The sequence below is a fragment of the Scyliorhinus torazame genome, chromosome 27 (assembly GCF_047496885.1).
Source record: "Scyliorhinus torazame isolate Kashiwa2021f chromosome 27, sScyTor2.1, whole genome shotgun sequence".
Lineage (NCBI taxonomy): Eukaryota > Metazoa > Chordata > Chondrichthyes > Carcharhiniformes > Scyliorhinidae > Scyliorhinus > Scyliorhinus torazame.
The window spans coordinates 37,077,474-37,102,372 of NC_092733.1; the positions used below are offsets into that span (position 1 = coordinate 37,077,474).

At 50.7% G+C, this 24,899-nt stretch overlaps 1 protein-coding gene across 1 annotated transcript in view; it reads right to left on the reverse strand.

Moving 5' to 3' along the window:
- Nucleotides 1-389: 389 nt before the first annotated feature.
- Nucleotides 390-24,899, reverse strand: part of LOC140403403 (asialoglycoprotein receptor 1-like) — a 34,247-nt gene continuing 9,737 nt past the window's right edge. Inside the window, exons 4-7 of the mRNA XM_072491329.1 lie at nt 20,247-20,318; nt 18,834-18,985; nt 10,816-10,928; nt 390-840 (exon numbers count right to left, since the gene is read on the reverse strand). Coding sequence (XP_072347430.1) covers nt 711-840; nt 10,816-10,928; nt 18,834-18,985; nt 20,247-20,318 — 467 coding nt within the window. The 3' untranslated portion in view covers nt 390-710. The remainder of the gene's footprint in view (nt 841-10,815; nt 10,929-18,833; nt 18,986-20,246; nt 20,319-24,899) is intronic.

Genomic DNA, 24,899 nt, shown 5'->3' on the forward strand with positions numbered 1-24,899 from the left:
CAGGTAAGGAATTCCCACCCTCACTGCCGTGACGTCACGTCCACAAATCTTACAACAGCTTCTGCAAAAATATGAAGGTGTCGAGGGAGCAAGGGTATGTACAGTCCCTGACGGGAGAGGGGCATTCCCAGGTAGTGCCACACACTGCCCCCTGGCAGTGCCAACCTGACAGTGCCCTCCTTGATGGGCCGATCCGACAGTGCCACTGCCAGGGGATGTGCCAAGGGGGCTGGGCTGAGGTCAGGCAACTCTGGGGAGCCCCACCAGGGGGATTCTATGTGTGGGGGTAGCCCTGGTGTTTATGTGGGGGAGTGTGTGTGTGGGCGGGGGGGGGGGGGGGGGGGGGGGGGGGAGGGGGGGGGGGCGGGGGGGGGGGGAGTTGACTGGTTGTGTGTCGGGGGTCACGGTCCACCTCCGCCATGCAAGTGAGTTATGTTTTAACACCCTTTTTCATGGGTGCGCCGATCTCTGTGGAGCCGGCATTGGCGGCTCTATCAAGTCCCGCCCCACCAAAGTGAAGGGGAACCACGCCCCCCAGATATTCTGTGTGCAGAGTGCCAGAGGATCGGGAGAGAAAACCCGGTTGCGCAGCTGGAGAGCTACACGCCTGTTTTCTCGCCCCAGCCAGCACCCTGTGCACAGAGTGTGAGATTCCGCCCTATAGTTTAACACAGATTCACTTTGCACTCACAGCAACATTACGGCAATTATTATGCTGACTTTTCACAGATCCAATATCGATGAAAATTACATGGTGCATCGTTCCATTCTCCGTAAACGAGCAGTTCTGCACAGTCTTCAACATTATAACGATTATTGGGTTCATTTGGACTCCAAAACCTTGAAATACAAAAAGTGAAAGGAGACAAAACTCATTGTGAGAACTCCTGCTTCAACTGAACTTTATGATGTGACCATCAAGTCACTCGAAGACACGTGGAGAAATAAACCGTGGTTTTAATCAGCTTAGAACTGAGCCTGCCTGTGGCCGGTACAACACTGAAGGCGGCCCGCAGGTCGGCAGCTCTTATACTTCCTATAAAGGGGTGGAGCCATGGGCGGTGCCCGTACATGCCCCAATATATCCCCTGTGGGTGAAGCCACACAATGGCCCATAGATAGAGCCCACAGGGTTAATAACATAACGCAGTGCACTGCTGAATTATCAGTAATTATACATTCACCACATTCACCCCCTGTTTCGGTGGGGGTCGATTTTTAGGGTCGCGAGGCTGCATATGGTGAGCAGGGGCAGGGCCCCCCCCGAACTTAAGAGTTAGGCTGCAAAGGTTGCACTGGAAGTCGAGTCCCAAAAGGAGAGGAGCGCAGAGGTCTGGGAGCACATATAGTTGAAAATTAGCGTACTCAGCGCCCTGTATCGCTAGGGTTGCAGTAGTGCACCCTTCGATTTGCACCGAGTGCGACCCAGAGACGAGGGAGATGGTTTGTTGCTTCGGGAATATTGGGAGCGAGCAGCGTCTTACCATGTCCGGGTGAATGAAGCTCTCTGTGCTCCCGGAGTCGAAGAGGCAAAGTGTCTCGTACCCGTTAACCCGGACGCCCATCATGGAGTTCCGGAGGTGCTTAGGTCACGACTGGTCCAGAGTGACCGCGCTGAGGTGTGGGTAGCCGGCGGCGTGATCGGAGGTGCTGGGGCGGCCCCGCGATGGCTGTCCGTGTAGGTCGTACGCGTCGAGCGGCGTAGCAGATGGCGGCCAAGATGGCGGCCCCTGTTGGTCCAGCATGGCGGGCGGTGAGGAAGATGGCGGCCCCCATGGATCGCACGTGGCCGGCCGCGTGGGGGAGGGTGGCCAAGATGGCGACGCCCATGAGTCGCACATGTTATGCGGAGGCGGAGACGGCAGACACGCTGCCACCTTGCGGGGTCTGCGGGTCTGTGAGTCTGTGGATCGGGTCTGTGAGCTCGAGTTCTTAGACCTGGCCAGGCAGACCTTGGCGAAATGTCCTTTTCGCCCGCAGCGGCTGCAGTTCGCGTTGCGGGCCGGTGGTGTTGGGACTGGCCGCAGAAGTAGCAGGGTAGCCCCCCACGATGGGCGGGCAGCCGCGCGGAACGCAGTCAGGCTCTGAAACGCGGCCTCCGGAGAGGTAGCCAGTTTTACCGTGTCGTCCACGTCCTGGGACCCTTTTTCGAGCAGGCGCTGTCTCACATAGTTCGATCGGACCCCCGCCACGTAAACGTCTCGGACGGCGAGCTCCATGAGCTGAGTGGCCGTAACGGCCTGGTAGTTACAGTTGCGCGCGAGGGCTTTGAGGTCGCGTAGGTAATCATCTAGCGACTCCCCGGGGCGCTGGCGGCAAGTGGTGAAGACGTGTCGCGCGTAGACCTCGTTCACAGGCCGCACATAGAGGCGTTCGAATAGTGCGAGGGCCTCTGTATAGGAAGCGGCTTCGTCGAGCTGGACAGAAATGCGATGGCTCACCCGTGCGTGGAGGAGGCTCAGCTTCTGGTCCTCAGTGACGGATGGCGTGGACGACGCGGCGAGATAGGCCTTGAAGCACCAAAGACAATGCGAAAAAATTTCTTTCACCTCCGCGGCCTGTGGATCGAGTTTCAGTCTGTCAGGTTTGAGGGCTGATTCCATAGTAGTATTTTAAGCTGATTAAATTGATGCGACCATCAATTCACTCAGAGACAGGTGGAGAAGTAAACCGTGGCATTAATCAGCTTAGAACTGTGCCTGCCTGCGACCGGTACAACACTGCAGGTCGGCAGCTCTTCTACTTCCTGTAAGGGGAGGAGCCATGGGCGGAGCCCGTACATGCCCCAACATATCCCCCTGTGGGTGAAGCCACAAAATGGCCCATAGGTAGAGCCCACAGGGTTAATAACATAACACAGTGCACTGGCGAATTATCAGTAATTATACATTCACCACACTTTAATTGGAGAAAAGCCATTTTGATGATCAAAGAGTGTCTAAAATACACAAAGTTAACATGCAGGTATGGTAAACAATTAGGAAGGTAAATGGTATGTTGGCCTTTATTGCAATGATATTAGAGTACAGGAATACAGGGGTTTTGCTGCATTGTACATTGCTGCATTTGCTGCATTGTGGTTTGGTGAAACCACACTTGGGATTCTGTGCAAAGTTTCGGTCAATCTCGAAGGAAGGGCATACGTGTCTGAGAGAGGTTGCAAAGAAACTTTACGAGATTGAGTCCTGGAATGAGGGGCGAAATTCTCCAGTATCGGTGCGATGTCCGCCGAGCGGCGCCAAAAACGGCGCAAATCAGTCCGGCATCGCACCGCCCCGAAGGTGCGGAATCCTCTGCACCTTGGGGGGCCGAGCCCTAACCTTGAGGGACTAGGCCCGAGCCGGACTGATTTCCGCCCCGCCAGCTGGCGGAAAAGGCCTTTGCTGCCCCGCCAGCTGGCGCGGAAATGACATTGCCAAGCGGCGCATGCGCGGGAGCGTCAGCGGCCGCTCACGGCATCCCCGCGCATGCGCTATGGAGGGAGTCACTTCCGCCTCCGCCATGGTGGAGACTGTGGCGAAGGTGGAAGGAAAAGAGTGCCCCCACAGCACAGGCCCGCCCGCGGATCGGTGGGCCCCGATCGCAGGCCAGGCCACCGTGGGGTGCACCCCCCGGGGCCAGATCGCCCCCCCCCCCCCCGAGGACCCCGGAGCCCCCCCGCGCCGCCTTGTCCCGCCGGTAAGAGGTGGTTTAATCCACGCCAGCGGGACAGGCATTCTAGCAGCGGGACTTCGGCCCATCCGGGCCGGAGAATCGCGGGGGGGGGGGGGGGGGGCGCCAACCGGCGCGGCGCGATTTCCGCCCCCGCCGAATCTCCGTTGCCAGAGAATTCGGCAACCGGCGGGGGCGGGATTCACGCCAGCCCCCGGTGATTCTCTGACCCGGCGGGGGGTTGGAGAATCTCGCTGAGGGGTTAGTCCGGTGAGAAGTGATTGAGTTTGATGGGTCTACAGTCCCTGGAGCTAAAAGGAATGAGATTTTGAGAGGGATTGATGGGTACACAATGAGAGGAGGAGGCATTTCTTCACACAGAGGGTTTGAATCTTTGGAATTCTCTGCACCAGAGGACTGTGGAAGCTCAGTCACTGATACATTCCAGAACAGATTGATAGATTTTTGGACTCTTAAGGGATAGGGCACCAAACAGGAAATTGAATTGAAATTGAATCCATGTACCTATCAGGCGGCTATTGGATAGGTACATGGATTACGGTAGAATGATGGGGTGTAGATTAATTCGTTCTTAATCTGGGACAAAAGTTTGGCACTGCATCGTGGGCCGAAGAGCCTGTTCTGTGCTGTATTTTCTATGTTCTATGTTCCATGAAACTCGGCCATGATCTTACTGAGTGAGTGGAGCAGGTTCAAAGCTTCAGATAACCCACTCCTGCTCCCATTCCTTATATTCACATATTTTACACACCACAATTGGGCGAGATTGAGGGCGAAATGGTCCCACTTATTGGCAGCAGTGACAGGGAAACTGTCTTTGAAGCCGTCAGCCCCCACAGCAACTTTCTCAATCACTTAGTCTTTTAAAGATCCATGGCCCATTTTTAAAAGCTGCCCTGATACAAAAAAATTAAAATAAATCACCCACCCCCTCCCCCATGCAATAGCCCCCTCTTCCTAGCACTACCCCAGCACTGCCCATACACTGCCCCCTGGCACTGCCAGGCACAGCGCCCTCGTACTGCCCATACACTGCCCCCTGGCACTGCCCATACTCTGCCCCCTGGTACTGCCCATACACTGCCCCCTGGTACTGCCTATACACTGCCCCTGGCACTGCCAGGCACAGCCCCCTCGTACTGCCCATACACTGCCCCCTGGCACTGCCCATACACTGCCCCCTGGTACTGCCCATACACTGCCCCCTGGTACTGCCCATACACTGCCCCTGGTACTGCCCATACACTGCCCCCTGGTACTGCCCATACACTGCCCCCTGGTACTGCCCATACACTGCCCCCTGGTACTGCCCATACACTGTCTCCTGGTACTGCCCATACACTGCCCCCTGGTACTGCCCATACTCTGCCCCCTGGTACTGCCCATACACTGCCTCCTGGTACTGCCCATACACTGCCCCCGGTACTGCCCATACACTGCCTCCTGGTACTGCCCATACACTGCCCCCTGGCACTGCCCATACTCTGCCCCCTGGTACTTCCCATACACTGCCCCCTGGTACTGCCTATACACTGCCCCTGGCACTGCCAGGCACAGCCCCCTCGTACTGCCCATACACTGCCCCCTGGCACTGCCCATACTCTGCCCCCTGGTACTGCCCATACACTGCCCCCTGGTACTGCCCATACACTGCCCCCTGGTACTGCCCATACACTGCCCCCTGGTACTGCCCATACACAGCCCCCTGGTACTGCCCATACACAGCCCCCTGGTACTGCCCATACACAGCCCCCTGGTACTGCCCATACACTGCCCCCTGGTACTACCCATACACTGCCCCCTGGTACTGCCCATACACAGCCCCCTGGTACTGCCTATACACTGCCCCCTGGTACTGCCCATACACAGCCCCCTGGTACTGCCCATACACTGCCCCCTGGTACTACCCATGCACAGCCCCCTGGTACTGCCCATACACTGCCTCATGGTACAGCCCATACACTGCCCCCTGGTACTGCCCATACACTGCCCCCTGGTACTGCCCATACACTGCCCCCTGGTACTGCCCATACACTGCCCCCTGGTACTGCCCATACACTGCCCCCTGGTACTGCCCATACACTGCCCCCTGGTACTGCCCATACACTGTCTCCTGGTACTGCCCATACACTGCCTCCTGGTACTGCCCATACACTGCCCCCTGGTACTGCCCATACACTGTCTCCTGGTACTGCCCATACACTGCCTCCTGGTACTGCCCATACACTGCCCCCTGGTACTGCCCATACACTGTCTCCTGGTACTGCCCATACTCTGCCCCCTGGTACTGCCCATACACTGCCCCCTGGTACTGCCCATACACTGCCCCCTGGTACTGCCCATACACAGCCCCCTGGTACTGCCCATACACTGCCCCCTGGTACTGCCCATACACAGCCCCCGGTACAGCCCATACACTGCCCCCTGGTACTGCCCATACACAGCCCCCGGTACAGCCCATACACTGCCTCATGGTACAGCCCATACACTGCCCCCTGGTACTGCCCATACACTGCCCCCTGGTACTGCCCATACACAGCCCCCGGTACAGCCCATACACTGCCCCCTGGTACTGCCCATACACTGCCCCCAGGCACTGCCCATACACAGCCCCCTGGTACTGCCCATACACTGCCCACTGGCACTGCCCAGGCACAGCCCCCTAATACTGCGCCAGCACTATCCGCTACACTACCCCCTACTGCTGCCCAGACACTGTCCCTTGATTCTGCTTAGTCACTGGCCCCTGGCACTGCCCATACACTGCCGCTTGATACTGATCAGACACTGCCCCGTGATACTCCACTGGCTCTTCCCCCAGCACTATCACCAGCATTTCTCCTTAATACTGCCCAGACACTGCCCCTGGCATTTCCCCTGGCAATTCCCCCTGGTACTGTCCAGACACTTCCCTCAGCCCAAACTACCCCAAGCAGTGACCAGACACTGCCCCTAGTACTGCACAAACACTGTCCCCGGCATTGCCCCAGTACAGTCCCCCAGTACTGTCCTTGGCACTGCCCAAGCGCTGCCCCTGGTATGCCCTGGCACTGCCCCTAGTATTTCCCCTAGCACTGCCTGGGCATGACTCTCTCCTGTCTGAGTGATTCACTTACCTGAGCTCTTATGGTGGGTTATCTCCATTTGGTACAAGCTGTGGGAGACATGTCGTAATTTTAATGGGTGTGCGGGAGATTCATCAGCACCAGAGGTCCGATATTTAGATGCTAATTTATTTCATTGGGTTTTCCAATGTTCATTAATGCATTGAAGGACTCGGTGAAGGAGAGAGAGGAAGAAGAGATGTCCCCTATCCTTATAGGAGCAGCAAGCTCCCCGCCCCCCAGACATAGTGGGCCAAAAGAAACCTGATATTGGCAATCGAAAAGAGATGAAAATGATGCTCACAGGCTCATTTCTCTTCCATTAAACCTTTCCAAGGTTCTGTTTGTGCACCCAAGGGTTTTTCCTGGGGTGTTTGGGGGAGTGGGGAATGTTGTTCATGGGGATTCCTGGTTATCCTCTAGTTCCCCCTTGTGATTGTACAGGATTATTAATCACTGATGAAGTGGAAGTTGGATCTTTCCTGGATATTATTTGGAGCTCCGCCTTCATGCAAAGTGTCTGCAAGGTGACAAGGTGCTTGGACATGAGTTCCTGAAGGTTGCTGCATCATCCACAAAATATAGTGGGGCTGGATTCTCTGCTGCCCGAGCTGCGTGTTTCTGTGGACTTAATTGGCCAGTTGCATCTTCGCTCCCATATTTGCCCTTCCCTGTAATGGGAATTACCCATTGTTATGTTGAATAGTAATGGAGAGAGTGGGTCACCTTGCTCAATGGCCCTGTTGCTGTGTAACCATTTCTGTATTAAGTGTGCATCTCTGGATCGTTACAGTCTCTGTGGTTGTCCTTTGTATTTACGCCGACTATGGTTCCCTCACTCGACCATTTCCTCCCTGCCTGACAGGGACATACATATCAAGGACACGCAGCATTTGCTCCTTGAACAAGCTCCACATCTCAATTGTGCCTATCCCTGACAGTTTCTGTTTCAATCTTATGCTCCCCAATTCTTGCCTAATCGCATCGTAATTACCCCTCCTCCAGTTATAAACCTTGCCCTACCCAATGTTCCTATCCCTCTCCATTGCTATAGTGAAAGTCACCGAATTGTGGTCACTATCTCCAAAGTGCTCTCCCACAAACAAATCTAACACTTGGCCCGGTTCATTACCCAGTACCAAACCCAACCTGGCCCCACCTCTTGTTGGTCTATCCACATATTGTGTGAGGAAACCCTCCTGACACACTGGATAAAAACAGCCCCATCCAAACTATTCGAATTATAGCGGTTCCAATCAATATTTGGAAAGTTAAAGTCACCCATGACAACTACCCTGTGACTACCGCACCTATCCAAAATCTGCATTGCCATCTTTTCCTCCACATCTCTGTTACTGTTTGGGGCCTATAGAAAACTCCTAACAAAGTGACCGGTCCTTTCCTATTTCTAACTTCAGCCCACACTACCTCAGTAGACAGATCCTCCTCAAACTGCCTTTCTGCAGCCATTATACTATCCTTGATTAACAATGCTACTCCTCCACCTCTTTTACCACGTCCCCTAATCTTACTGAAACATCTAAACCCCGGAACCTCCAACAATCATTCCTGCCCCTGTTCTATCCACGTCTCTGTAATGGCTACAACATCGTAGTCTCAGGTACCAATCCATGCTTCAAGCTCACCAACCTTATTCCTGATGCTCCTCGCATTGAAGTTAACACACTTCAAACCACCTTCATGTCTGCAGGTCCACTCTTGTGACCTTGGTACCTTCCTCAGTACTGCACTACCCTCAACCTCCTGGACTCCAGCAATGCTATCTCCTGGACTACAAATCAGTTTCCCATCCCCCAGCCAAATCAGTTTAAACCCCCCCCAAAGAGCTGTAGCAAATTTCCCTCCCAGGATATTGGTGCACCTCTGGTTCAGGTGTAACCCATCCTGTTTGTACAGGTCCAACTTTCCCCAGAATGTGCTCCAATTATCCAAGTAACTGAAACCCTCCCTCCTACACCATCCCTGTAGCCACGTGTTTAACTGCACTCTCTCCCTGTTCCTCACCTCGCTAACACGTGGCACTGGCAGCAAACCAGAGATGACCACACGGTCTGTCCTGGCTCTCAGCTTCCACCTTAGCTCCCTGAATTTCTGTTTTACATCCCCGTTCCTTTTGCTACCTATGTCGTTGGTATCGATGTGTACCACGACTTGTGGCTGCTCCCCCACCCCCTTAAGGATCCTGAAAACACGATCAGAGATGTCACGGACCTTGGCATCCAGGGGGCAACACACCAACCGTGAGCCTTTATTGTTGCCACAGAACCGTCGATCTGTACCTCTAACTATAGAGTCTCCAATAACTAATGCTCTCCTGCTCTCCCCGCTTCCCTTCTGAGCCACAGGGACAGACTCAGTGCCAGAGACCTGGTCACCGTGGCTTACCCCTGGTAGGTTCCCCCCCCCCGCCCCCCCCCCCCCCCCCCCCCCCCCCAAACAGTATCCAAAACGCTATACCTGTTATTGAGGGGAACAACCGCAGGGGATCCCTGCACTGACTGCTTCTTCCGCCTCCTTTTAAACATCACCCAGCTACCTTCATTCTCAGGAGTAATCTATAACCGACTCCCATCTGAACACTATGGGCGGGATTCTCCGGCTGTGCCCATCTGGCGACAGGAAATTCCCAGCCGAGGTCAACGGACCTTTTCATGGTCTGCGTCCTGCCCGTGGCGAGCTTGCGGTGGGTGGGGCAGGTGAACCCAGCCCTATATTCCAAGTGTGGCCTAACTAAGGTTCTATGCAGCTGCAACATGACTTCCCAATTTTTATACTCAATGCCCGGCCGATGAAGGCAAACATGCCGAATGCCTTCTCCACCTGTGTTGCCACTTTCAGTGGCCTGTGGACCTGTACGCCCAGATCCCTCTGCCTGTCAATACTCTGAAGGGTTCTGCCATTTAATGTATGTTTCCCACCTGTATTGGACCTTCCAAAATGCATTACCTCACATTTGTCCGGATTAAACTCCATCTGCCATCTCTCCGCCCAAGTCTCCAAACGATCTAAATCCTGCTGTATCCTCTGACAGTCCTCATCGCTATCCGCAATTACTCCAACCTTTGTGTCGTCTGCAAACTTACTAATCAGACCAGTTATATTTTTCTCCAAATCATTTATATTTACCTACCAGCAATCTCTAACAATGAAGACTCACATTAATAAAAGGTATAACAGAATTGGAGTTGGAACATGGCGAGAACACATGGTCAGCCACCAAGCAAAGGTGCATTGCAGTCAGGGCGCGGAGAATGGAGAGCAGAAGTGCAAGCTCACCGGAGATGATCCAGGTGAAACTTTACTGCACTTGGGCTGTGGAAGAAGGCGGATGGGTATGCACCAGGTGCATTGGAAATCCTGCCAGATAGTCTGCATTTGAGGTCAAGATGCATGAAAGAGCTCAGCATCAATTTGGCAGAGGGTTTTGTGTAGAGTTGGGTGTCTGTCCTTTCCAGCAAGGATTTGGCTTCCATTAACAAATCTGCAGAGCAAACCATTATGGCCGATATTTTAGCTTCCTTTGCAACAAGAGCATTATCCACCAAACATCTGAGAGTTGTAGTGGAAGCTCAGACTGTTGCCATCGTGGTTCTGAATACCAGTGTAATGAGCCTTCTGGGGCGTCTAAAACCTGGACCGGAACTCTCCAGCCGTTAGGATTCTCTTTTCCCACTGGCAGCGCACCCTTCGCCCATGGGTTTCCTGGCGACGTGGGGTGGGTTCAATGGGAAATCCCATTGACAAGCGGCGGGAAGAGACAATCCCACTGCCAGTGAACAGTGCAACGTTGAGAGACAGGCGACTGTTTATGTGCACACATCAGTGGCGTAATTTTGGGAACTGAAAGGACCTCTGGGCACCCAATAAATTGGCATTGCCCACCAAATTTCACTGCTTCTGTCCCTATTGTGCTTTGCTGTTTGCCTGAATATCTGAAGGTCAAGCACAAATCCAGCTTTATAATCATCTTCAATGCCAAGGATATTGTGCAGAATGTCCAAGTGAACAGAGAACTTACTTTACAGAGGAAGCATAGTCTGTCCCATCCACCCAGCGCCAATCACCTTCAGAGATTGAATCACTGAGTCCAATCCAGTGACTTCCTTTATGAGTCCAGTGTTGCAGAAATACCTGTCAGACAAATTAAAGTGTCACTGCAGTAATAATAATAATCGCTTATTGCCACAAGTAGGCGTCAATGAAGTTACTGTGAAAAGCCCCTAGTCGCCACATTCTGGCGCCTGTTCGGGGAGGCCGGTATGGGAATTGAACCCGTGCTGCTGGCATTGTTCTGCATTACAAGCCAGCTGTTTAGCCCACTGTGCTAAACCAGTGTACGGAGCAACGTAGATTGTTGGCAATGTTAATGACAAACTCCCTACTTGGCAACGTCCTGTCTGAGTCTTAACCCATTTATTTTAAGCCAACCTTTGTTCCTACTGTAATACAAGACACTGGCGATTGAAATGTGAGGTTGGAAGATTAGTGCGGGAGGAATGGGTTTCGACCCATGGGGCAACGGATGCACTGTTCCATTGGGATGATCTTCCCTTGAATTGTGCTGGGACCAGTGTTCTGGAGAATCAAATAATTAGGGCTGTAGGGAGGGCATTAAACTAAATGGTTGGTATGAGGTTTCAAGTGAGGGGAATTTAGGGATAGTGATAATGATGACAAGAGTATGACAGGAAAGGACAGAATTTACAAACAAAACAGTGCACCCATAAAAATTTGCATTTGCATTTTGTAGACCTCTATCAGGTCGCCGCTCAACCTCCGTCGTTCCAGTGAGAACAAACCAAGTTTATTCAACCGCTCCTCATAGCTAATGCCCTCCGTACCAAGCAACACCCTGGTAAACTTCTTCTGCACCCTCTCTAAAGCCTCTCCATCCTTATGGCAGTGTGGCGACCAGAATTGAACACTATACTCCAAGTGTGGCCTGACTAAGGTTCTATACAGATGCAGTGCATCTTGTAGATGGTACACACGGCTGCCCCTGTTCGTCGGTGGTGGAGGGTTTGAATGTTTGTGAAAGGGGGAGCAATCAAGTGGGGCTGCTTTGTCCTGGATGGTGTCGAGCCTCTTGAGGGTTATTGGAGCTGGACTCATCCAGGCAAGTGGAGAGTGTTCCATTGCACTCCTGACTTGTGCCTTGTAGATGGTGGACAGTCTTTGGGGGGGGGGTCAGGAAGTGAGTTACGCGCCACAGGATTCCTAATGTTTGACCTGCCCTGGTAGCCATAGTATTAATGTGGCTAGTCCAGTTCAGTTTCTGATCAATGGTAACCCCCAGGATGTTGATTGTGGGGGATTCAGCGATGGTAATGCCATTGAATGCCAAGGAGCGATGGTTAGATCCTCTCTTGTCGGAGATGGTCATTGCCTGGCACTTGTGTGGCACGAATATACCTTGAATTTGTCAGTCCAAGCCTGGAACATCAGTTCCATGGATGGGAGAAGCTGTTCTCTTTGGTGAAAGGAAGGTTGAGAAGAGATTGAAGAGGCACTAAAAGTAATGAGGGGTTGGACAGAACAATCGAAACTGTTCTCAACTGCGGGTGGAAGGATCGAAAACAAGAGGACATTAATTTAAGGTGATTGGAAAAAGAGGAAATGTGGAATTAGCATAGAATTTACCATAGAATTTACAGTGCAGAAGGAGGCCATTCAGCCCATCGAGTCTGCACCAGCTCTTGGAAAGAGCACCCTACCTAAGCCCAAGCCTCCATCCTATCCCCGTAACTGAGTAACCCCACCTAACCATTTTTGGATTCTAAGAGCAATTTAGCATGGCCAATCCACCTAACCTGCACATCTTTGGACTGTGGGAGGAAACTGGAGCACCCGGAGGAAACCCACGCAGACACGGGGAGAACGTGCAGACAGTGACCCAAGCCGGGAATCGAACATGGGATCCTGAAACTGTGAACCAACTGTGCTAACCACTGTGCCAGCGTGCAGCCCTGACTGCTCTGTCCTGCGACTTGACAGGGAACGTTTTTGTTTAGTGAGTGGTTAGGATACACGATGCATTGCCTGAGACTATGGTGCAGGTAGGTTCAATTGTGGCTCTCAAAAGAGAATTTGATCATTACCTGGAGAGGAATACCTGTAGGGCTATGGGGAGGGAGGAACCTCCAGCTATTATTATCACTGGAGAAAATGCACTATTATATATTAATGGAACTAAAGGCTGACGAGTCCCCTGGAATTAATGGCCTGAACTCTAAGGTCTTAATAGAAGTGAAGACCATGCGTCGGTTGCAATCTTCCAAAATTTCCTAGTTTCTGGAGAAGTCCCAGCTGATTGAAAAACTACCAAAGTAATGTCCCTATGTAAGAAAGTGGGGTAACAGACAGCAGGAAACTGGCCGTTTAGCCTAACATCAGCCATTGGGAAAATGTTGCAATCCATTATTAACAAAGCAGAAGGAGGACATTTGTAAATTCGTAGTGTAATGAAGTAGATTCAACATGGTTTTGTGAAAAGGAGAATTACTTTTGACAAATTTAGTCAAGCTCTTTTGAGGATTGATAAAGGGAACAAGTAGATGTAGTATATTTTGGATTTCTAAAAGGGATTCGATGAGATGCCACATAAAGAGTTACTGCACAAAATAAGCAATCAAGGTGCTGGGAGTTATTTGGACAGGAAAGACCTTTCAGCCAATCAAGTCTGCGCGGATCAAAAACACAACCTATCTATTCTTATCCAATTTTCCAATAGCGTCATACAGCACAGAAAGTGTTAATTTAAAAAAATAAATTTAGAGTACCCAATTATTTTTGCCAATTAAGGGGCAATTTATCGTGGCCAATCCACCTACCCTGCACATCTTTGGGTTGTGGGGGTGAAACCCACGCAAACACGGGAAGAATGTGCAAACTCCACACGGACCCAAAGCCGGGATCGAACCTGGGACCTCGGCGACGTGAGGCAGCAGTGCTAACCACTGCACCACCGTGCTGCCCTCGAAAATGTTAATATATTAACATAGAGGGAGACAGCATGGGTAGAGGCAATGGAGAGTCAGGATAAGTGGATCATTTTCAGATTGGCAAACATAATTAGTAGAGCGCAACATGGATTGTCACGAAAGCTCCAACTGTTTACAGGTTATAGTGATGACTTTGATGAGGGGATAGTATACATTGTCATGAAATCTACTGATGATATAAAGGGGAAAGAGCTGCAAAAGAATGCCAATAGATAAAGGGAGTGGGCATTTACTTTGGTAAGAAGAAACTACAGCACGGGATCTGAGCGTCTTTGTACATGTAACATAAGCGGTTCGCATGCAGATACTGCAACTAATAACAAAGAACAAAGAACAAAGAAATGTACAGCACAGGAACAGGCCCTTTGGCCCTCCAAGCCCGCGCCGACCATGCTGCCCGACTAAACTACAATCTTCTACACTTCCTGGGTCCGTATCCCTCTATTCCCATCCTATTCATGTATTTGTCAAGATGCCCCTTAAATGTCCCTATCGTCCCTGCTTCCACCACCTCCTCCGGTAGCGAGTTCCAGGCACCCACTACCCTCTGCGTAAAAAACTTGCCTCGTACATCTACTCTAAACCTTGCCCCTCTCACCTTAAACCTATGCCCCCTAGTAATTGACCCCTCTACCCTGGGGAAAAGCCTCTGACTATCCACTCTGTCTATGCCCCTCATAATTTTGTAGACTTCGATCAGGTCTCCCCTCAACCTCCTTCGTTCCAGTGAGAACAAACCGAGTTTATTCAACCGCTCCTCATAGCTAATGCCCTCCATACCAGGCAACATTCTGGTAAATCTCTTCTGCACCTTCTCTAAAGCCTCCACATCCTTCTGGTAGTGTGGCGACCAGAATTGAACACTATACTCCAAGTGTGGCCTAACTAAGGTTCTGTACAGCTGCAACATGACTTGCCAATTCTTATACTCAATGCCCCGGCCAATGAAGGCAAGCATGCCGTATGCCTTCTTGACTACCTTCTCCACCTGTGTTGCCCCTTTCAATGACCTGTGGACCTGTACTCCTAGATCTCTTTGACTTTCAATACTCTTGAGGGTTCTACCATTCACTGTATATTCCCTACGTGCATTAGACCTTCCAAAATGCATTACCTCACATTTGTCCGGATTAAACTCCATCTGCCATCTCTCCGCCCAAGTCTCCAAACAATCTAAATCCTGCTGTATCCTCTGACAGTCCTCATCGCTATCCGCAATTCCACCAACCTTTGTGTCGTCTGCAAACTTACTAATCAGACCAGTTACATTTTCCTCCAAATCATTTATATATACTACAAAGAGCAAAGGTCCCAGCACTGATCCCTGTGGAACACCAGTGGTCACAGCCTCCAATTAGAAAAGCATCCTTCCATTGCTACTCTCTGCCTTCTATGACCTAGCCAGTTCTGTATCCACCTTGCCAGTTCACCCCTGATCCCGTGTGACTTCACCTTTTGTACTAGTCTACCATGAGGGACCTTGTCAAAGGCCTTACTGAAGTCCATATAGACAACATCCACTGCCCTACCTAACTAGAAAGCTAAATGGAATGTTGGTCTTTGTTGCATGGGCGGGGGTTGAGGAATAGGGCAGTCTTGCCAAAATTGTACAGGGTACTGGTGAGACCACGCCAAGACGACTATGTCTAGCTTTCATCTCCTGGCTTAAGGATGGACACAATTGTATCGGTGGCTTGATTGCTGGGATGAAGGGGTTGCCTTATGAGGAAAGTTTGAGCAGGTTGTGCGTTGCAGTTTTGCAGAATGAGAGGCAATCTTATTGAAAAATATGTGATTTTATGTGGGCTTGGCAGGCGTGTTGCTGAGAGGATATTTTCCCCAGGGAGGAAGCAAGATTCAGATGAAAGGTCTCCCATTTAAGACAGGAGCTATATTTTGCTGTGTTATCTTTGGCATTTTCTATCCCAGAGGCTGAGTGGTTGAACATATTCAAGGCTGAGATTTCTAATGGATAAGGGAGCCATGGGCTATGGAAGGCAGAAAGGTAAGTGGCGTTGAGGCCTTCATCAATTCAGCCACGATCTAATTGTATGGCAGAGCAGCCTCTCAGGGCACTGATCGTAATGAAGTGCTTCGAGAGGTTGGTGATGAGGCACATCAACTCCATACTCCCAGAATGCCTTAATCCACTGCAATTCGCCTACCGCCGCAATCGATCCACAGAAGACACTATCGCCCTGGCCAGATATTCATCCCTGGAATATCTTGACAACAAGGACTCCTACGTCAGACTCCTATTCATTGACTACAGCTCTGCCTTCAACACCACAATCCCAGCCAAGCTCATATCCAAACTCCAAAACCTAGGACTTGGATCCTCCCTCTGCAGCTGCACGCTTGACTTTCTGACCCACAGACCATTACCAGTAAGGATAAACAACAACACCTCCTCCACGATAACCCTCAAACCTGGACCCTGCAAGGCTACCTTCTATTCTCCATATACACACACGACTGTGGAAAGATTTGGCTCCAACTCCCCTCCATCTCCACCTCCATCTACAGATTTGCTAATGACACGACCATAGTTGGGTTGGGTTATGGGGATAGTGGTCGGATCTCAAACAACAATGATTCAGAGTACAGGAGGGAGGGAAATAGAGAACCTAATGGCATGGTGTAATGACAGCAATCTTTCCCTCAATGTCCGCAAACCTAAGGAGCTAGTCAGCGACTTCAGGAAGCAAAGTATTGTGCAGGTGCCTGTCTGCATCAATGGTGCCCAGGTGGAGATGGTTGACAACTTCAAATTCATCGGTATACACATTACCAACAACCTTTACTGGTGCATTCACGTCAACACTACGACCAAGAAAGCACAACAGCACCTATATTTCCTCAGGAAACTAAGGAAAATCGGCATGTCCACATTGACTCTTACCAACTTTTACAGATGCACCATAGAAAGCATCCTATCTGGCTGCATCACAGCCTGGCATGGCAACTGCTCCGCACAAGACCGTCAGAAACTTCAGAGAGTTGTGAACACATCACGCGAACCTGCCTCCCATCCATTGAATCTGTCCATACCTCCCGCTGGTTAGTCCACCCGGGTTATTCTCTCTTCCAACTTCTGCCATCTGGCAGGAGATATAGAAGTCTGAGAACACGCACGAACAGACTCAAAAACAGCTTCTTCCCCGCTGTTACCAGACTCCTAAACGACCCTCTCATGGACTGAACTGATCGCTCTACGCATCTTCTCTACAGTTATAGCACCACACTCTGTATGCTTCACCCGATGTTTCTGTCTATGTATTTACATTGTGTATTAACCGTATGTCCTGTGGAACGATCTGCCTGGACTGTATGCAGTACACGTGACAATAAATCTAAATCTAAAAAATCTAAGTGCTGAATGGCCTCTTCCTGCTACTCTACCTTTTCTTATGAAGGTGAGTCGAATTTGGCTTCAGTTTCGGTTATTCTGTCAGAAGTCAAGGCCCATGGGACTTCAGTGAATAATCTAATGTGGAGTTTCTGAGCAACTCTGGGACAGTGTGGTCTTCTGGATGAGACATTGTTGTAAAGGCTGTGTTACTGGAGTAGGTGGTCAGAGATTTAACAAGGGGAGGTAGGTTTTTGCAACCATGCCTCAGGATGCTTAAAACTTTTGCAGTAGGCCGTTGCTGACATCTGCAGTTTCCTGGAAGAGCATCTTCGAAGGGGACCCATTTTCAGTGACCGGCAAGGTCATCCTATCCATGATGTGACCTTAACATTATGCTCCTTCCAGGGATATAGTGTTGACATCTCAAGGATTTCTCAATTTTCTGCCCATAAATGTACATCCCAGGCCGCCAATGCCTTATTTCTAAGGCGATCAATGACATGCACTTCGTCATTGATGAAGCTGGCCAAATATAGGGGAGGTTCTGAAGGTTTTCTCCAGGTTCACACAGGTACAGAGGGAGTCACTGATTGTAGATATGTAGCAACCAAAGCTCCCTCATATCTGATGGAACATTCCAGCTGTTCACGCCGGCGGGATCTTCCCATCCTGCTGACGGTGCACCGCCACGTTGGGTATCACAATGGGAAGGGGTGCATTCAACGGGGAACCCCGTTGGCAACAAAGGGATGGGAAGATCCTGCCACCAGCTAATGGTGGGCCACCTGCTCCTCTGCGAAACATGTGTTTGGTTGCTTGGTAAATCCCACCCATGGCGTCTGTGGATCACATTATCGCAAGGTCCTAATGTACGTAAATACTTGATTGAGAATATACAGTAGTCTGGCAGGACTGGAGTTAGCAGTATATATGAGCGATTAGGAAAGCTCTTGGAATGTTAGCCTTTATTGCAAGAGGATTTGAGACCAGGTGTAGTGAGGTCTTGCTTCACTTGTACAAGAGCTTGGTTAGACTGCACTGTGTGCAGTTTTGGTGCTCTTACCTCAGGAAGGATATCACTGCCGTTGAGTGAGTGTGACGAAGATTCACTCGACTGGTTCCGGGGATGACGGGACTGTCTTATGAAGGAGATTGGGAAAACAGGGCCTGTATTCCCTAAAGTTTTGAAGAATGAGAGATCATCTCATTGAAATCTACAAAATACTTAAATGAATAGACAGGGTGGATGGAGGTCAGAGTTTACCTCGGTTGGGGAGTCTAGAACCAGGGGGCAAAATTCCAAAATTAGGACCGAGCCGAGGAGACATTTCTTTACACAGGAGTTTGTGAATCTTTGGAATTCTCCGTCCCAGAGCAGGGTGTGGAAGCTCAGTCACTGAGTATGTTTGAAGCAGAGATTTATAGATTCTGATTGGCAATAACATAAAGGGTTCTGGGGATAGTGGGTGTAAAAACCATTGACGTGTCTGCTCAGGTATGATTATATTAAATAGCAGAGCAGGCTCGATGGGCTGAATGGTCTACCGCTGTTTGTCTGTTAGGTCCAGTTGAAGAGCTAGAATCAGCACAGAAGCGAAGGCTAAATATCCTTTGTCGCTCTGGTTCTGTATCATCGCTGAACGATCAGCTGTCGGTGAGTTTGAAATGATAATAATCTCCTACCTTTTCCTCAGCACTGTTAATGACGACAAGATTGGCGTGCATTGATGTACAGGATCTCTGGGCATCAGTGTAGTTTTTCGTCACCAATGAAAAGTAATAACAGTTTTGCTGGAACCGTCTCCATTGGTCAGGACACTGGACCTGAGGTGGATCTTTGAAAAGATTTAAACAAATGTTAGAGCCATGGACAACCCAGTACCTCATAAATCTCCTTAGTTACCAAGGTTTTACCAGCTTTCTAAATCTGCTCGTTACGGACCATCAAGTGCCCCTTGACTTGTCCAACTTAGGGTCCCACACATCTGAGTCTAGTAATTGGATCATTCCTAAATTAGGGGCAATCCCAATACAAGCCAAACTGCAAGATGGCTGTAGAGGCCCACAACACAATCACAGTCCAAAGCCCCGATGTCTTTTTGCTGGCTCAGGCCCCAGTCACAGTTCGAGACGCAGCTTACTAGACCCAGGTTCAAGGTCCCAGATGCTGCTTGATGGTCCCAGGCCCCAGAGACAGCTCAGCAGATGGACACCCCAGAGACATCGCCAGTCACAGACAACAGGCCACAGTCGAGGTGGTTTCCTCATCGTTAGCAAGTTCTGTTTGACAGCCATGTCACTCAGAATGTGACGAGGTCAGTCCTTGCCACACTTGAGTCACACTGGGTGGAGGGAACTGAATTCCCTGTATTGGTATATTCTAAGCACTTTGCACCCTCAGTCAGTCCTCCCAGTCCTGCCTAACATGGAGGAATGCCAATTCATAGGGGCAAACGGTCGGTTTAACAATGGAGATAGTCTTGCCCTCCATCAGGCCTTGTAGGGTATGGAGCCAATATTTGTTGCAAGGTGGCACAGTGGTTAGTACTGCTGCCTCACACCACCATGGATCCAGGTTCGATTCCGACCTTGGGTGACTTTCTGTGTAGAGTTTGCACTTTCTCCCCGTGTCTGCATGGGTTTCCTCTGGGTGCTCCGGTTTCCTCCTGGAGTCCAAAAGGTGTGCAGGTTTAGGGGGATTGGCCATGCTAATATTGACCCTTAGTCTTCAAGGATGTGCAGGTTAGGTGGGGTTATGGGGATAAGGGGTAGGGAATTGGGCCTGGGTAGGGAGTTGGTGCAGGCTAGATGGGCCGAAGAGCCTCCTTCTGCACTGTAGGGATTCTATGATTCTTAGAAGGCCAATGATGAAAAAAACCCTTGCATCTCGACTGCTCCAGGCATCACCCCAGCCTGCGAGTTACAGAGAAATGCAACCCTAGCAACAGAAACAGAAGGGAAATTGCTGATGTGATCACCGGATACAATTGTATTTAGTATTTAAAGCCAGTCACGTGTAGTTACACAGTATTATCAATCCATGTAATCACTGTGTCACCATTCTGACAATTAATTTCTGATGGTAATTAAACTTACTCTCCTTCTGCTTTGACATTTGAGACTTATGTTCAGCGAGTAAGCTTCTCACCTCTTCGGACAGTCTTGTAACTGAAAGGGAAACGACACTCCGGATCATGTGGCATTGCTTTTCCAAAATAAACAGTTTCTCACTATCACCTTTCGTCCAGTCTGACTTTGAATATGTGGCATTGCTGCTGGTCAATCCTCATATGAAAGTATTAAACCCAAGGGTGTGATTTTCAATGCCCATTTTTAGTGGGCGGAAAAGGCGGACAATCGAGCGGGACACCGAAAACGGAATGTATGCAATAAAGCGGACCCCGACATTTACATCTAATTGAATATGTGGATTGTCGTCCCCCCCCCCCACGTTGTTGTTCACTAGATTGATTCCAGACATGGGGGTTCGTCTTATGGAGAGGGATTGAGCGAGCAGTTTAGGCCGATACTCTCTCAGGTTTAGAAGAATGAGAGGAGATCTAATTGAGGTCAATAGGATGATAAAAGGTATTGACAAAGTAGACATAGAGCGGATGCTTCCTCTTCTGGAAGGAGAGGTCACAGTTTTAGGATAACGGGTAGCAGATTTAAAAGAGAGATTGGGAGAAATTCCTTCTCAAAGCGTCGAGAATCTGTGGAATTCGCTACCCCAGAGGGTGGTGGGTGCTGGGACATTGAGTAAATTTGAGGAGATGGACAGATTTTTTATTTGTAATGGGTTGAAGGGTTACGGAGAACGGGTAGGAAAGTGGAGTTGAGGCCAAGAGGAGATCAGCCGTGGAACAGGCTTGAGGTACTGAATTGCCCGGCGTGGAGGGTGAAGGCTCCAGCCATTCCTGAGGGTGACTTTTGCTGCTGTGCCATGGGCTTCTTGGGAAGGAGAGCCTAGGGTGGTGTGGTGAGCTGGTGGGTGGGACATCATCACAAACTGAGTCTGGGTGGAGAGGGAGCTTCTGGAGGCTGGATGTCGACAACGGCAAGACTAATGGAAAGTGATCGGTCAGCAGCTGCAGCTGAGACCATTCGGCTATAACTTAATTGGCATGCATGGTGTCAAGCTAGTCGCACAATTATGCCCACTCAAGCATCACCCATGTGTGTGAGTGTCACTGATTGCTGCTCAGCTTTTAACCTTTGGTGCACTGGCTTCCAAAATTGCTGACTGCCATGGTGTGCCTGCATCACTGGCTGACTGGGCAATATTCCCTCAGAGAGTTGGAAATGACACCCTGTCCAATGAGAGTGCCCGAAACTTTGGCTGTGTGCTGAGTGTTTTTGGAAAGGTGGCCCTCATAGATGAGTTTGAGTGCAAGGCCTTCCAGTGAAGGTTGAGACAATGCCTGTGAGAGTAGAATGGTCAAAGCTGTGGCCACTTAGTCATGTGGTGTGGGGTCTGGCCAGAGATGAGTGCGAAGTCAGGACAAGGCGTCAATACTGTGGACAGGACATGAGAGATAGCTTCTGAAGATCAATGGGCAAAAAGAGATCTTTGAGAGACAAATGCCGACCTCTCTCTTTGATACTGCAATGAGGCGAACGTCTGAAACTTGGAGTCTGGGGATTTCGCTGTCATTCTTTTTGCTCATAGGCAGCAGAGAGGAAAACATCAGCGGAGGCGCTTGGCTTGCCAAAGGCAGGAGCAGAACTGTGAATACGTAGGGTGGCAGGGCCTACTCCACACTGTAAGCGTACTTCCTGTTTGTTCCGTTACTCCCTCATTTTCCCCCTTTGTTTTTGCAGTTACATTTCTGATCCATGGATGATTAATGGACATGCGTCTTTAAGGCAAGCAGCCTGTATCTTTCATTCAAGAAAAAGAGTTCCGAAGCTTGTGCTGGTTTAACCTGGCGTTGCAGACTTCCCGGCAGCAGTGGGAGAGATGGGCTGGGACTCGGTTCAGTTGATTTGGCTGGTGGCCAATGGATTGGCCCAAAAGGCCGTGCTCTGCCTGGCAACGGGTGGTGACTCTATCCTTGGATCTTATCCTAATGGAATGGCTCTCAGAGGCCTGAGGTTTCAGTTTTGATTCTGGCAGAACAATGAACAGGCCCAGTCAACTCTCTCCAGAAATACTGCTGTGAGGGCCGTCTCTCTCTCTCCAGTAGCCTGTGAAGAACCATCATCTTTTTCTTTATGCTTTTTCTCCCTTTCCACCCCTCTGTCTTTATCTGTCTTGTGTCTGTGCTTAGAGGGTGGGTGGTGGGGGGGGGGGGGGAAGATAAAATGGGAGTTGGGTATTAGTTAATAGTTAGCCAATTGTAGGGAGGCATGTGGCGCAGTGGTTAGCACTGGGACTGCAGCGCTGAGGACCTGGGTTCGCATCCTGGCCCTGGGTCACTGCCTGTGTGCAGTTTTCACATTACCCCCGTGTCTGCGTGGGTTTCGCCCCCACAACCCAAAGATGTGCAGGTTAGGTGGATTGGTCACACTAAATTGCCCCTTAATTGGAAAAAGAAAAATAATTGGCCACTCTTAAATTTAGTTTCAAACCATTAGTTAACCAACTGTATCTGCTGCGTATTTCATCATTGTTCTTGTTATAAACAATAACTGTGTCTACATTTACAAACCTGATGACTGTAATTATTGGGCAGCCAAATGACAAGGACTTTGGGTATTTTTATAAGAATTATTGGTTTATTCGTTTATGTTATGACTCCGGGGCGAGTGAGGCTGGAATGGACTGTGCACAAGCCCAGGGTGTCGTAACAGCACGTTGAGGATGAACCCCAGAGAGGTGTTGCTCGGAACACCTCGTTTCACCCAAGGTCAACAGACAGTATCTAACATACCGGCAGATGTCCGAGAACCAGTGTCGCTGAAAATTACGCATGTCCAGGGAACTGGTTGGCCACCTTTGCCACCGCCGGCAGGAATTGGCGCCATGGGGACTCGGAGGGCATCCATTGTCGGTGTTGCTGAGAGTGACGGCGATGCTCAATATTTACACCAGTGGCTCCATCCAGGACTCCACAGCTGATTTCTGTGGGGTTTTGTAATCCTCCACACTGAACTGCACCCGTCAGGGATGGATAGGGTGTCAACCCACTGAAATATCTTTGCTCCAACAATTTGCACCTCTTCTACATCCCTAGTTTTAATCACTCCAGCACTGGGGGCTACATCTACTCTTGTTTCGGCCTCCAGCTCTGGAATGCCCTCTCTACTTCACTTGCCTCCTTGAAGACACTACTTAAAGCCTAATGCCTTGATCAAACGGACACAATGAGGTCCCATGTGGCTTGGTCTTTGTTTTGATTAATAATGCTCCTGTGATGAACGGTTACTGCCTTATCATCATGTAAGGTGATGTCCCCTTTAAGACCGGGCTTGGAACCCTGGGAACTCCACCTCTGGCTCCGCCCATCTGGGAGCCATACATAAAGGGCTGCCTCATGGTCTGTAACAGTCAGCTCTCGTCTCTAGCGGTAGCATAGTTATTAGTCTAATAAAGCCTTCTTTACAGTTTAATCTCTAAGCGTCATTATTGAGGGTACCTCAATTTATTAGACTAAACTAGATTCAGGATGGACGCAGGCCTAAAACCAGAGAAGCTCAATCTGGAAGCACGAACGCCGGAGGCGAAGGAAATTTTTAAATACTGGCTGCGATGCTTCGAGGCCTACCTGGACTCCGCAGAGACTCCCATCCTGGGGCCACGCAAGCTGCGTCTACTCCACGCCCGGGTGAGTCACAGAATCTCCGCCACGCTCAAAAAGGCGTCGACTTATGATGCGGCGATCGAGTTGCTCCGCAAGCGGTTTGTCAAACCCGTCAATGAGATGCACGCCCGGCATCTGCTCTCTACCTGCCGGCAGCGCTCGGGGGAATCGCTCGACAAGTTTGTTGAAAAACTCACCGTGCTTGCCAGGGACTGTGACCATCAGGATGTGACAGGGGAAGTCCATATGAACCTGCACATCAGGGATGCTTTCGTGTCCGGCATCCGCTCGACCTACATCCGGCAGCGGCTGCTCGAAAATGGGGCAAACGACCTCCAGGAGACGCTAACGCTCGCCTCCTCGCTGGCGGTGGCCTGACATAACTTGGGTACGTACCCCGTGGACTCTGCCAGCCCCCCCCGGACTTCCTCAGACTCAACCGTATTACAGGCCTGCACCACGCGGCGACACACTCACCATGGGAGCACACCATGCTACTTCTGCGGGCAGGGCCAGCACCCACGCCCACGCTGCCCAGCCCGCTCCGCGATCTGCAGCGACTGCGGGAAGAAGGGGCATTTTGCGAGGGTCTGCCTGGCCATACCCAGGGACCAGAAAAACAAAGAACAGCCGGCCCGAAAATCAGGCTCTCGGGCCCGCAGGCCTCGCAATGCTGCTGCGCACCAACCCAACACGCCCTCTTCTGACGCATCATCTGTCTCGTGCGAATCATGGGAGCGGCCAGCTTGTCGGCGGCCATCTTCTCGACCTGACACGCGCAGCCAGCGGCGGTGGCCATTTTACGAGTCCGACTCGGCTGAGGACTCCGACTACCCACGACTGGGTGCGATCACCCTAGATCAAACTCGGCCAAAACTCCTGCAGAACTCCATGATGCAGGTCCAGGTCAACGGGCACGACACTACATGCCTCTTCGACTCCGGGAGCACGGAGAGCTTTATCCACCCTGAAACGGTAAGGCGCTGCTCCCTACGCGCCCATCCCG